The sequence below is a fragment of the Temnothorax curvispinosus genome, unplaced genomic scaffold (assembly GCF_003070985.1).
Source record: "Temnothorax curvispinosus isolate PA1 unplaced genomic scaffold, ASM307098v1 QBEX01016637.1, whole genome shotgun sequence".
NCBI lineage: Eukaryota > Metazoa > Arthropoda > Insecta > Hymenoptera > Formicidae > Temnothorax > Temnothorax curvispinosus.
The window spans coordinates 8,814-23,471 of record NW_020226417.1 but is presented as its reverse complement, the minus strand read 5'-3'; the positions used below and the strand labels follow the sequence as shown (position 1 = coordinate 23,471).

Genomic DNA, 14,658 nt, shown 5'->3' with positions numbered 1-14,658 from the left:
ACCGCCGAGGTGGTGAAGCAGATAAAAACGGCTATCCAAGCCTTGTGGCACTTGGCGCCATGCCTTTGCCATAATTTTAGTGTGATAGAGCCGGCGTAATCGACTCCCGCAGTGAGGAATGGGCGAGAAGGTGTGACCCGGGAGGGCGGCAGTTGTCCCATGAGCTGTTGGGCCCAAACCCCGCGGTACCGGGTACAACGTACACAGCGGAGGATGTGAGATCTCACGGGGGCCCGACCGGTGATGATCCAGTAGGCTCTGCGTAGATAGGTCAACGTCAGCTGACCCGCCGTGAAGTGTCCGCCGGTGAGGGTCCGCGATAAGAAGCTGGGACAATCGGTCGTCTTCGGTAGGATGGCAGGGTGAATGCACTCCGAATCAAGCAGCGAGTTCTTGAGGCGACCTCCAACTCTGAGGATGCCAGTACGATCGATAAACGCGGTGAACTTGGACAGAAGATGAGTCTTGGGCAAGAGATTTCCGCTCGAGAGGGCCTTCAGTTCAGAGGCGAAGTGGGTCGCTTGAGTCGCTCAAATCCAGAATAACCGCGCCGCCTCCATGTCGGCAGGAGTGAGAGGGTTGGCCAGGGATGACTGAGGCACTCCTCTGAACGTGGCACAACATCGCTGGCAAGTGGCCGTGATCCGGAGCAGCCGAGTGAGTGAGGAGTACCGTGAGAAAAGATCCCATAGCTTGGATTGCGGAGAGGTTGCCATGTGCAGAAGGCCGGGCCGCTTCTCGAGGGTGGCCGCGTGGTCCGAGTATGACGGTAGATCTGGCCAGTGGGGAGAGGGAAGGGCCAACCAAAAGGGTCCGCTCCACCAGAGTGAGTGATAAGAAAGTTGGCTCGCCGAGAGCCCACGAGTCGCGCAGTCCGCCGGGTTTTCGGAGCCGGGTACGAAACGCCACCGGTCGTGAGGGACTAGCTCTTGTATGGCTGCGACCCGATTGCTGACGTACTCCTTCCACCGAGAGGAATGGCTATTGATCCAGGCGCGCGCCGCCGAAGAGTCCAGCCACAGGAAAAGTGCGGCCAAGGGTAGGAGTAAGGCTGCCGTGAGTTCTAACCTCGAAATGGTGAGCCGCTTGAGGGGGGCTACCTTGGTCTTGGCGCACACCAGGGTGATGGTGGGTTCCGCCGAAGGGAGTGTGACTTTGATGTACACGACCGCCGCCATAGCTAGTTAGGATGCATCCGAGAAACCGTGTATCTTGATATGGGCTGAGGGAGAGAGGCCTAGCCACCGAGGGACAGTGATGCGAAGGAGGTCCAATAGCTTATTCCGGAATTGAGTCCACCGGTGCCGGAGGAGGGGGTCGTCCCAGTCGATTTTCTCTAACCACAATTCTTGCAAGAGCATCTTGGCTCTGATGGTGACGGGAGATAGGAACCCGAGTGGGTCAAAGAGTTGGGCGACTTTGGAGAGGATAGTTCGCTTGGTGACGGGGTTCTCCGTTGGGTGCCGGGACGAAAAGGTGAATTAATCGGATTCCGATAGCCAGTTGAGTCCCAAGATCTTGCCCTGCCTGTCTGAGAAAGAATGAGACGTCGGTGACCCCGTGCTGGATGAGATGGACATGCACAGCCCCGGGTGGTTGCTTTGCCACTTGGCCAAGGGAAAGCCGCCCTCCTTGCAGAGATCCACCAGCTAGAGAGCCGTCGCCTTCAATTCTTCAAGGGTGTCAGCACCGCCGCAGGTGTCGTCCACGTACCTCCCCTTAAGGAGGGGAGCGACAGCTAGTGGATAGTTGGCGCCCTTGTCCTCCACAAGGACAGAGGAGAACTCGGATCGCTAAGAATGGGGCCGATTTGGTGCCGTAAGTGACCGTGGTGAACTCGAAGGTGGTCACGTTGAGTTGATCATCAACCTAGAGAATGCGCTGAAATACCCAGTCGTCCGGGTGAAGCATGATCTGACGGAACATTTTCCGGATGTCTGTGATAAATATGTACCGATGCAGCCGGATCCAGAGGAGGACGTCAGAAATGTCAGACTGCAGTTTGGCGCCCGTATGAAGTAGATCATTCAGGGATAAGCCGGTGCTGGTGATGCTGGAGCCGTTGAAGACCACCCTAATGTCGTCCCCCTTGAGTACCGCGTGGTGGGGGAGGTAGTATACCGGAGTTGAGTCTGAGCGGCAAAGAGGGACCCTTGTCATGTGCCGTAACTCTTCGTACTCGCGCATGAATAAAGAGTAGCGGAGCCGGTAGGCCTCGTCCGATGAGAAGCGTCGTAAGAGGCGCTGCAAGCACGCCTGAGCGGTCTGGTGAGAGTTACCCAGTTGTGTGGCCGGTGACTTGAATGGGAGCCGTACAATGTAACAGCCGGAGGGGTCCCGCGAGTGGGTGGCCTTGGAGTGGGTCTCACATTCTGCTTCTTCCGGGGTGAAGAGGTTAGCGGTTGTGGAGGGGACTTCCTCCTGAAGCCAGAATGAGGCCAGAAGATCATGAATGTCTTGACTCGCGGTGGCCTGGCAGGCCGTGGTCTCGGAAGGTGATGGGATTGAGAGTGGACCGAGAACGATCCAGCCGAAGATGGTGCGTTGAGCGACGGGCTCATACTCGGCCCCCTTGAGAATCTCCGATTGAACGAAGAGTCCATACGTGTCCGCTCCGAGAATTAAATCGATGCGTCCCGGGATGAGAAAGGTCGGGTCCGCCAAGAGAAGTCCCTGCAGATGAGTCCACTGGCGATCTAAAGGCCCAAATAAGGGAAGTCGGGTGATGAGCTTGGGAAGCACGTGAGCGGTAATGAGAATAGACCAAGGAGAGTGGATGGATTGAAGGGTTACCGAGACGGTGCCACACGTGCGTCCGGAATGAAACCCGCCGATGCCGAGGATAGGGATCGCCGATGGTTGCTTCGGGAATTGTAGTTGTTTCACCAAAGATCTCGAGATGAATGTGAGTTCGGAGCCAGGATCTACGAGCATCCGGACGTGATGAGAGTCGCCAGAAGGAGATCGCATGAGGGCTCTGCACGTGGCGAGCAGGACCGCCAGCCGGGAGCTGGTGATTGATGGAGGAGAGGGGGGCGGCGGCAAAAGATAGTCACTCTGAGGCGGAGGACGAGGCATCCCGAGTTTCAGCACTGGCGTCCGGTGATGCCGGGCCCGAGGGTTGCGTCGACAGGTTAGTTGTCGCCGATTCCGGTTGAGGAGTAGAAGTATGCCGTGGGGCGTCCGCGTAGATCATCGTATGATGTTTGTTTCCGCAGTCTCTGCACCTCTTCGGATTCTGGCAGGCGGCCGCGTTGTGTCGACCAAGGCAGTTGAAGCAGAGCCGCTGCTCAATGACAACATTACGCTGAACGTGAGGCGTCAAGTCTCGGAACTTTGGACAGGTGACAATGTAGTGCGTCCCAGCGCACAGCAAGCATCCGGATAACTCCGTCCCAGCGGCTGGTGAGGTGGCAACGTGGGCGAGGGCTGGAGCAGCCCTGACTCAAGCCTTGGCCGAGGCAGAAGATCCAAGTTCCATGCTCTCAAGGGCACGGGCCCGACCGGTGAGGAAGACCTTGAGGTCCTGATACGAGGGGGGTTCCGTGGAAGAACCGAGTTTGACCTCCCAAGCCTCTCTGGTATGAAGGTCGAGTCGGTGAGCAATGAGGTAAACCAAGAGATGGTCCCAATGTTAAACCGGCGCGCCCAGTGATTGCAGGGCGTTGAGAGTCTCCGTAGTGGTGTTGAGGATGGCATTGAGCTCGCGCGCCGATCGAGTAGCCATGGGTTTGATGCCAAACAACCGTTCCACCTGCGATGAGACCAAGAGGCGCTTGTTCTCGAATCGCTCAACGAGCAGATCCCAGGCTGATGCAAATGAGTCCTCCGCGACCGGCAGATTCGATATAAGTCGAGCGGCCTCCCCCGTGAGGCTAGGCCGAAGGTAGTGCATTTTCTCCACGTTTGATATGTCCGCGATCCTGCAAACCAAAGATGAAAAGAGGTCGTGAAACGACCTCCGCGCCAAAAATCTCCGGAGAACTGAGGGAGGGTGATCTCAGGGAGGTGGCTGCATGTCGTGGACTAGCTTGTGAGCGAGAGATTGGCCAGATGTGATCCCGAAAGGGGGTTGGCTCGTTCCTTCTCGTCGATGAGGTGTGAAAGGAAGGACTTGACCTCGGCGTAGAATTGCAAGCACTGGTCGTAGACGCCGTTCTTGAAGTAATCCATCTCCAGTAGTGAGTCTATCTTCAGATCAGAGAGTCGCTCGTGCTGCTGGTCAAACTTTTCCCAGTAGTTGTCAACTAGCGATAACTTCACCTTCAGTGATGCGAGGGGGAGCTAGAGGAACGCCGCTTCCTTGGCTTCGAGAGCCACCGACTTGATGTACGTAAAGCGATTCATTTGTAGCGATATTTTGGCTGCGACGGGCGACATGGTTAGCGGCACCGATGACGCAGCAGACGAATACCCGAAGTGAGTTGATCAGCTGATCTGAAGGTCCGCGCGCGTAACCGACCGCTCTCCGGTGCCCCCGGATGTGTCACGGCAAGGTGTACCGGGGATCGAGAGCGGTGGGTGTGATAGGCACCTAACGAGTGGAGAACGTGCGCGCATTGTTCGTGAGTTTATTCGAGCCGAAATGATATCGAGAAAACCGGCCGGTCGGTGTCGGTTGCCACGGAGCGGCTGAGCACGCGCCGCGGCGGTGGAGAGCACGTAACAGAGGGAGAGGGGCTTCGCGAGCACGCTTCCTGCGCGTGTCGCGCACTTAGTCACTGCACCGACAATGAGAAGAATTCCGATCACCGCACGGTCCCCGAGGTGATGCCCGAACTTGTCCGGTCGTGCGAACGATGCCGAGCCGCGATCGCGAGAGAGAGAGAATCACGCCGCGCGACAAAAGGCCGCGGGGGGAATGTCTGGTGAGATCCGCCTGTCGTTAGATCCCGAAAGACGCGCTGTCCCCACCGAATCCAGCTCGAAGGGCCAAAGAATGTTATTACTCGGTACACGTAATCTGGTGCCCGGCGAGGAGGCAGGCGGCGAACTCTTCGCGCAACGGACGAATATCTCGTTGTACCGGCCACGCGCACTTCCGATCGTAACCTCGTGTCTCTCGGCGAGAGGCCCGGGGGCCGTGCTCGCGCGGTTCACAGCAGGGTGTCCGGAATGTCAGTCACTGAGGAGTCACTCGCGATTTGAAGAGTCTGAGGATCACCGTATTATCAAGCAGTATTTGCCTTTCGATTCGACAGTCACGAGAGACACACGTATTGCATCCGTTTTACACAGAGGACCCGGAAACGAATGATCGCGACAACGAGAGCGTCGATGTGAGCATGCGATCTTCCGCAACAGTCGATATATCGATCCGTCAACTCGGGTCCGTCGCTGATTGGTCGGCTCGGAAATGGCCGCTCGAGATAGGAATGATAATTTTCGAACAATTAGTCTAGACTAAAACATTAAACAATCACCTAATAATATAAACAAAATAAACAATAATCTAATTAAATCACAAATATAAAAACGCCGGAATAATTGAATAAAACCATGGCAAGAGAAATAAATTTATATTTATATTGAGAAGTCAGGAAGAGAATGTAGAAAATTATTAACGGGTGTATTTTGATTTAAAAGATCTTTAAAATAGATATTTTTCAGGAATTTTTTATAGAGAAACGAAGAAAGTGAATAACGTTAAACTTTGCATGTTTTCTTCACCTTATTTTAAAATTTTACTTTTATTTTTTAAGTAACAAAATTTTTTTTCTATTTTATTATATATTATAGGTATTTTGGTCACTAGAAGGTATAAATGTCAGACGGTGTAAATAATTCTAGCTGTTCCAGGTATCTGAAATGCAAAAAACTAACATTTTCTTATTCAGAAAAAGTATATGTGGCTATCGTCTGAACTAAAACTAAACCAATATTTCCATTTTAGGCGGCTTTTTTATCAAAAATATTATTAATCAATATTAAATAAACAATTTACGGTCTGAGCTTGGATTTTACAGTAGCCTAATAATATTGTTTATATACTATATTTCGATAAGGATACGTCGGGATCGAGATGGGAGATCAATCGCGGTAGAACGGAGACAGATCGCTGAAGAAAAGAGTTAATTTCACTGTGGACAGATATATTTATTGTATATGCGCACGTTACAAAAACGCGTGAATCGCCGGTTGTAATCACACGGATAATGTAGGAGAAAAGGAAGTAAAAGGAAGGAGAAAAGGAAGGAAGGAAAAGAGGCGATAAGCGCAACGGTCGCCTTTTCGTCGATATATATTCATCGCGAGATATCGATCAAAATCCCGATAACCATCATGGCCGACACGACGCCGGATGGCGCCACTCGGACTGAGTGGGCGCATGCCCACGGGAACTTAACTTTCCAACACGCCCCCTCAATACGCACACGGCCAATCCCTCCGGAGCTATGATGCGCTGGTAATTCCGAGGCCCTCGACGCAGCTCCAAATGGTTGGTGGCCGGCAGTTCTTTCGTCAGTATGTCGGCCTCCATTTCGTTGGTGAATACATGCTCTAAGGTCACAAAGTCTTCCGCAACGGACTGCCTGAGGAAATGATACCTTATATCGATGTGCTTCGTGCGAGGGTGGTACATGTGATCGTGCTCCAGATACTGCGCGCCTTGATTATCGATATATAGCACAGTGTCAGCCATGCGGCCCAGTCCTAACTCGGTGAGAAGACTGCGCAAGTAGAGCCCTTCTTTAACCGCCTCCGTCATGCTGACGTACTCCGCTTCCGTCGAGGACAACGCCACAGTGCGCTGCTTTTGAGACTTCCACGAAATGGCTGCACCACCGAGCAGGAAAGCGTACCTGGTAAACGAGCGTCGGTCAATCGCGCAATCGCCAAGCAAGCCCAAATCTATGGTCCCCGCCAAATACCTGAGTACCCGTTTCGCAGCCAGCCAATGCCGTTTCCTCGGATCACTGTTGAACTGCGCTAACCTGGACACCGTATTTACTATGTCTGGTCTCGTGGCGACAGCCAAATACATGAGAGCGCCGATGAGCTCCCTATATGGCCAGGAACCAGCCTCCAAACCTGCCGGAATCTCCGGTGTGTCCCCTGAGTGGAGTTCCGAGGGTATCGAGATGGGATTAAATTGCTCCATCCCATATCTCGCCAGCATGTCCAATGTGTATCCCTTCTGGGTAAGGAGGATTCCATCTTCTTCTTGAGTAATTTCGAGCTCAAGGCAACGTTTGGCTATGCCGAGGTCCTCGATCTCGAAATTCTCCATCAAGTCTTGCTTGACTTCCGTCATCCATTGCTCGTTTCGGGAAGCCACCAATATGTCGTTTACATAGATCAGTAGCAGAAGTATGTCCTCCCCACGACGTGCTTGGTATAAGCACGGTTCTCCGTGTGTCGGTAAGAGCCCCATGCTCTCAAGTTTTTCCTTCAGACGAATCTGCCACTGTCGACCGGCTTGGCGTAGACCATATAAGGCTTTCTTCAATCGACAGGCATCTCCGCCCGATCTTAGGATCTTTATCATCGTATCGGCTTGAATCTTCATCTTAGGAGTGATGCTCTTCTCGAGGACTAATCGCTCGATCGTCTCCAGCAGTATATCTGGAACATCCATGATAACCTCCTCCTCAAGGTTTCCGTTCAGGTAGGCTGTGACAACATCAAACTGCCAGATGGTTTTAGATTGAGCTCGGCTGCGAGGGCTAGCAGCAGTCTAATTGACTCAAGTCAAGCTACAAGTGCAAACGTGCGGTGGTAATTAACGCCGAACCTCTGGCTAAACCTTAGCGACAATTTTGGCCTTTCGCCTCTCGATGAATCCATCTGTGGCATACTTGTTCGTCAGAACCACCCGGCAGCCCACATTCTTTTGGCCCTTAGGTTTTTTAATGACGTTTCAAGTATCATTCTTCTTTCCACCTCGGACAGTATGGCATCCTTTCATTCCTCACGTTTCTCACTGGACATTGTCTCGCGTAAGGACACTTCAGCGATGCCGGCAAACATCTCCTGCAGAGGCTCCTGCGGCAGGGTCGCATTGAGGAAGACGTCATCGTCCACCTCGTCGTTGATTACTTCCACCGGTACATCAGTATGATCCGGTTCGCTACCTGTAAATGTCTGATATATCTTACGAGGCGGCCCCCTTTCACCGGTACGTACTAACCTAGGTCGCCCACGCGCACGCCGGGCGCTTCCTGTGACAAACGGCGGTGCGGGTCAATAATCTGGAGTGGGTGGAGACACTGGCAAACCGAGTGTTCCTTGTCGCCGCTGAGGTGCCGGTCCAGGCAAGTAATCCGAAGCGGCATCCTCGCCTGAGCGCTCCTCCACTCTCAACAACTCATTAACGTCATGTTCATCGGCCATACTTTCGGGCGCCGGCGCCGCCTCAAGGAACTTAACATCTCTTGCAACGATAGCTTTTTGCTCTTCAGGCATCCACACACGGTATCCCTTGGACTCTCGTGGGTAACCAATGAGCACCCCTTCGGCTGACCTAGGCGCAAACTTGTCCTTTGTTGGGTCCTTGTAAAGAACAAACACCTTTGCTTTGAATGTTCTGAGGTGATCCAACTTCGGTAACTCGCCAGTCCATTTCTCATAGGAGGTGAGGCCTCCCAAACTACTGGACAGACAGCGATTCCGTATATGGCAAGCGGTAGCGACCGCATCACTCGTCGCATTAAACAGCGCGACATATCTAGGAGAGTTCGGTTCATGTGCTCGGCGACCCCATTTTGCTGAGAGGTGCGAGCGACCGTCAACCGTCGCTTAATCCCGAGATTTGCCAACAGAGAATTCATCTCGTCGTTGAGGTTGTAACGATGCGCCCCAAAACGCATCATTCCCGGCGAGCATCAGCCGGATGCCGCCCGGCCGAACACCCGCCGGGCGAGACAAGGCACGATGTGCCCTTTTTTAAACTATTCATCTCGCGTATCAGTCCGCAAACGGACTTAGCGCGGCAACCGACACGAAGCGCCGAGCGGTGCCGAAAACGGCCGAGAGCCACCGAACGCAATCGCGGCGTCGGGGCGCCGTACTTCCCGAACGCTCCGCCGCTCCATCCCGGCGCGCGCGATTGCCGTCGCGTATACCCCCGCCACGCCGACACGCCACCGCGGCCGTATATAAACCGAGCAATGTTGCTAGGTTTTAGATTCCGCCGTGAGCCAGCAAACCGATCCGACCGATTCCCCGCTGCTCACGAATCCCGAAATCCCACAGTCGAACAACCAGGAGGTAGAGAGTGTTCTCTGCCTCTGCCAAGTAAAGCATCTGGGCGGTTGACTCGAACTTCCATCCACGCACCTGTGACACCGGAGTGAACCAGGGTAAGAGAGTCCTTCTCTTACTCGCCAAGGGTCTTGGCCACCCGGAGCCGCCTTCCGCCTACACAATTCGGTGCGTCAGGAGATAGAGAGTACTTCTCTATCTCCGCTAAGGGTCTTAGCCGCTCGATATTGCGTCCAATCATGCTCCAGCGCCGCGCGCGCTTACCGCCGCGGCGCCGACGCTATCCAAGCTTACGATACCGCGTCGTCTACACGGTGGTAGTATACCGTGCCTCAGTCAGCCCGCGATCTCTCTGTCTATCACCGCCACCGTAATCACGCCCGCGATCGATTGTATATATCCGTTCACTCCGCGCTTTCTATTGCATATATCCGTTTACCCCGCGCTCTCTGTACATCACCGCCGGCATAATCACGCCCGCGATCTATTGTATATATCCGTTTACTCCGCGCTCTCTGTATATCGCCACCGTCGTAATCACGCTAGGGACCCTCTAGTAAGGGATGAGCAAACAGGTCAACTGGATACGGATTGGTCGCCGCCATTCGAGGGTCACTTCCGTGTTTCAAAACGGGCGCGCTAAGCTTTTGTATGTAATACCGGCCACAGCTTTGACAGTTGACAGTCGCATTCAGCAGCGATCGGCCTTTATTTTATATTTTAGAGTAACCACAATTGCAATGCGAACGTGCACTGCTCGTAATTGCCGTAATAGTACCAGAAATGGTCATAAAATGTTTAATTTTCCACAATCTCCTTCCCGAAAAAAAAAGTGGATAGATAATGTTGGCTGTCCTCTACAAAAATATCCTGCATTATGCGATGTAAGTTTTAAGTATTATAATTTTAAGGTTATTTTTTATTTGTCCTTGTGAGCCTTAATTTATTATTTATTTATTTTAATATGTATTATACTAATGTTTTTTTTTTCAAGGAACATTTTAGTGATAATATGTGGGAAGATGAAAACATATTTGGAAAGAAACAAAAATTAAGACCAAATGCTGTACCAATAAAGGAATTGCATGTGGAAATGTTACAAGGTGGTGAGTTGTTAATGTTACATTATTTATTAAACAATTAGTAGATTATATCTTGACGTCTGCTTCGTTAATTGTAAGTTGTAATAGGATCTCTAGTAGTACACAATACATTGGTAGCATGTTGGCTGAATATTAATTGGTTGTATCCCAGCCGGAACGCCGATGTCTGTAGACGTCGAATTCGTTGACATCTTATAGATGTTGATTCGACATCTATAGACGTCGAAAAGACGCTATCATTCCGGCTGGGATTGGAAATGCTTGGCCAATATTTTTCAATGTTAGCTCAAAAAAAGAGAACGTCTACTTTACAAATAGGGTGCAAATGCAACTATGCATTAACTCATGTCAGGAATAAGTTGTGTATGCTTTTTATTCTTTTGTAGGTACTATACAAATGCCAAAAATGCACTTTGTCAGCATTTTAAAAAGAAAACAAAACATTGTTAATTCAGAAAAGCCAGCGGAAGACGATGTAGAAATCACAGATATAATACCTCCTAAAAGGACGAAGAAAAATAACGATTTGGTACCTGATTCACCTGATTGTGAAAATCTCTCTCTCTCTCCCTCTCTCTCTCTCTCTCTTAATCCAGATATATAGCAATAACAGATGAAATGAAGAAATGTTTAGAAAAAAATCAACAATTGGAGAGAAAATTGAGGAAGACAAATTGAATCATAAAGAAAATGAAGACAACAAACAATATATATAAAAAAGAATTACAGTTAAAACTACGGCGCCTTGAAAAAGAAGTATGTAAAAGGAATTCCTTTGTAGAAGTTACGTTTAAATTTTTTAATGATGACCAAGTAAAGTTTTTAACAAATAAGAATAAGAAAGTGGCCAAATGGTGTAACGCTACTTTATTAAAATCGTACAGGTTGAAATTTGCATGTGGTACTTCGGGTTATTTAGAATTGTTAAAGCAGGGATATCCATTACCTTCTCTTCGAACATTAACCAACAGACTGGAAAATTTAAAATTTAGAAGCGGTTTAATAGATGAAATTTTTGATTTCTTACGCATTAAAGTTTTACAATTTGAAGAAATAGACAAAGACTGTATGCTAGTATTAGATGAAATGAGTATTACGCCTGGAAATATATATGATAACTCTACAAAAGAAATGCTAGGTCAAGTAAGTTTACCTGATCATAGTGGCGAAGCTGATCAAGCATTAATTTTTTTAATAGCAGGTTTAGCAAGCCGATGGAAGCAGATAGTCGCATACTATTTTACAAATAAGAAAACATGCGGAAGAACATATAAACCAATTATCATAGAAATTATTAAAAAGTGCGAAGAAATAGGTTTACGAGTCCATTCTGTAACATCCGATATGGGCGCGTCGAATCAAAGTATGTGGAATTCATTTAATATTTCAGTGAATAGATACTTCACTGTGAGTAATTCATGTATACATCCTTGCGATAAAAATAAAAAATTATGGTTTTTTGGCGATACTCCATATGCCTTTAAAAATATTAAAAGTGGTCTTTTTACAAATGAAGTTTTGGAAATTCCTGATATTTTTGTTGCAAAGTACATTTTGCCAAGTTATACTGTTAAAGCCTCACATTTCAAAGAATTACTTTCTGCCCAAGAAAATTTAGAATTTCAACTCGCTCCAAAACTTACACCAGAACATTTAGATACAAAAAAACATTTCTTAAAAATGCGAGTCAGTAGTGCTACTAGTGTTTTAAATGATGAAACAAGTTCTGGTTTAAAATTGTTGGCCGAAATGCATTCTAAAGAGGAATATTACACTACTGCATGGTTTGTAGACTTTATTGTTCGTTGGTTCAGAATAATGACTGCACGTCATCCAGCGTTTGGATTAGGAAAAAAGAATATGGAATGTTACGAAAATGCAATAATACATCTAAAAGATATCATACAGTTTTTTTCCTCAGTAAACGTCGGTACAAAGAATCAATGAAAACCGTTTCAAACATCCGTTGTGATATCTACTACATTATTTCTTGAAGTGTCGGAATACTTATTAAATGAAAGGAATTTTGAGTTTGTTCTTGGGTCCAGATTTACTCAAGATTGCTTAGAAAATGTATTTAGTGTAGTTAGAACTAAAAACGAATGTCCAAATTGTTTACAATTTACAAATAATATAAAATTTATTTGTGTTTCCCAATATATGACAAATGTTTCTTCTGGAAATTATGACGAAGATGATAGAACATTTTTATCAGAATTTTTAGACATTTTACAAAATATAAAAAATAATAGAGACGAACAAAAGAACAGTACAATTCAAGATCGAACATTAAATATAAATATACCGCACAAAAACATTGAGCTAAACAATATTGAATTAAATGGATTATATTATATAGTTGGATATATAGTGGGTAATATTAGTAAAAACCAAAAAACGTGTTATGATTGTCTAAAATATACAGGTTCTAAAACGCCAAAAATATTTCATTATTCAAAGCTAATTTGTATAAAAAAGAAAAGTAAAAAAGATACTTTATTTTTTGTTAACACTACAACATTTAATTATTTCCTATCTATGGAAAAAATATTTCGGGCTTACTATAAGACAATCTGTTCTTCACATGCAAAATTAAATGTGAAACAATTCTTTGTTTCAAAATTTGAAGAGATTCCTTATTCTGTTCCGGATTATCATAATTAAAAAAAAAAATTATTAATAGATATACTACGTTTAGATTAAGAATTGCATCCCAGAATAAGAATTCAAAGAAGAAGAATATTAGAAGTAGTAAAACAATGGCTATGCATTCGAACGTGCAATAATATATATTAATTTATATATTAATTGTTTTATTTCAAACAGTTTATTTTGCTTCGTTTTTATTAATGTGAAATATATTGTATTAATGTATTGTATTGTGTCTGTTTAAAACAAATATATGTTTTGTTCTTTATTTCTTTATTCTTTATTTGATTGTTTTCAAAGTATTTATTGCTGCGAGTTTGAAACATTGCGCGGCTATTGCTTCTGACCCTCTAATGGCAGCGTATCCGGAGTGTTTGCTCATCCCTTACTAGAGGGTCCCTAAATCATGCCCGCGATCTGTTGTACCGTCTACGCGATTACTCGATGTATTCACGGTAACTGAATAAAATCTTATTTTGTTTTGTTATATCTTAACCGAGTCTTGTGTCTTCCTCCGCGCCTACTCCGAACCCTGACCCACCGCGAGCTAGATCCGCGCTTCGGAAGCTAGGTTGTTTTAAGGTACTCTCTACCGTTGTCGTACTGCAAGGCTTTAATGCTTTTCCCGGTCTGTCGCTCAACAAAGTCTTTGTAATGCCTGAATGCATCACATACCCCGCTCTTCTGTTTGAAAAAATACACCTCACACCACCTTGAACTGTCGTCTATGAATGTGACAAAAAATCTGGCACCATTCGCTGACTGGACACGAAGAGGACTTACAACATTAGTGTGCACGATACTCAACACCTCGGCACACGGTGGGTCCCCTCTTGGAAATGGGAGAACAGTCATCTTTCCCCGCAAACAAATCGCACATTTCCATGATAAAGATACGTCGGGATCGAGACGGCCGATGACCTTAACTAGTCCAGTCAAATTAGACATTTGAGCTCGAAAGTAAAGTGGGATCAATGAAACCTTTTTAGGGATGTACATAATTTACTAATCCCTCATTTTGTAACTCTTTTAAAGCCCTACAATTCATTTTGTAAAGACCCTAACCTAAAATCAATATTTGTCTACATTAACCCTTAACTAGCACACGTCCGCGATCGAACGTTATCTGCACACGGGGTGTTGTACACCCCACACACTTTGAACGTTGGGTACGGCGAAATGGAGGCTTTAATAGGCTTGAAAAAAATCAAGTACATACATTAAACACTGGAAAATGATACCCATTAGCCTAAACTATGAAATTTTTAGTTTTGAGACTTCAAAAAAATTCTGCATTTGAGGTGTTCAGCACCCCAGCAATTCTATACGTCTGATTCGAATTGTGTTTGGAAGGGCACTGACGATTTCTGCCAGGTGGAACGTATTGGAATGTGTCATTGATTCGTTTTGGGGTGTTTGACACCCCGCGTGCTAATTGAGGGTTAAAATTTTAAATTAAGTAAGTGATTAATGTTAATATTTTAAATTTTATATGTGACGTTTTAATATAATATTCAAAAATATCTAAATGTAATATTGAAATATAATTTTTACTTTCATGTTTAAATGCAATTTGAATTGAATTATTTAATGTTTAAATGTAATTTTTAAATTTTATGATTTAATGTAATTAAATACGGTCAAAATTCGCCGAGTTATTGCGAAAAAAACGAAATTTTTCATTCCCCTTCCTCCCCCTTAA

General features: G+C 46.8%; 2 protein-coding genes across 2 annotated transcripts; one reads left to right on the top strand and one right to left on the bottom strand.

The window, feature by feature from the left end:
* Nucleotides 1–1,869: 1,869 nt before the first annotated feature.
* Nucleotides 1,870–3,078, bottom strand: LOC112466877. The gene has a single exon (XM_025035219.1). The coding sequence runs from the start codon at nt 3,076–3,078 to the stop codon at nt 1,870–1,872; it is 1,209 nt and encodes a 402-aa protein (XP_024890987.1).
* Nucleotides 3,079–10,215: 7,137 nt separating this feature from the next.
* LOC112466876 lies at nt 10,216–11,204 on the top strand. The gene is made up of 2 exons (XM_025035217.1): nt 10,216–10,310; nt 10,694–11,204. The coding sequence occupies exons 1-2, from the start codon at nt 10,217–10,219 to the stop codon at nt 10,909–10,911; spliced, it is 312 nt and encodes a 103-aa protein (XP_024890985.1). The 5' UTR covers nt 10,216; the 3' UTR covers nt 10,912–11,204.
* Nucleotides 11,205–14,658: the final 3,454 nt, after the last annotated feature.

Coding starts and splice junctions, on each gene's coding strand:
- LOC112466877 (XM_025035219.1), bottom strand. CDS start 3,078: ATGCCTCGTCCTCCGCCTCAGAGTGACTATCTTTTGCCGCCGCCCCCC.
- LOC112466876 (XM_025035217.1), top strand. CDS start 10,217: ATGTGGGAAGATGAAAACATATTTGGAAAGAAACAAAAATTAAGACCA. Junction 10,311..10,693: donor TGTGGAAATGTTACAAGGTG/GTGAGTTGTTAA, acceptor ATTCTTTTGTAG/GTACTATACAAATGCCAAAA.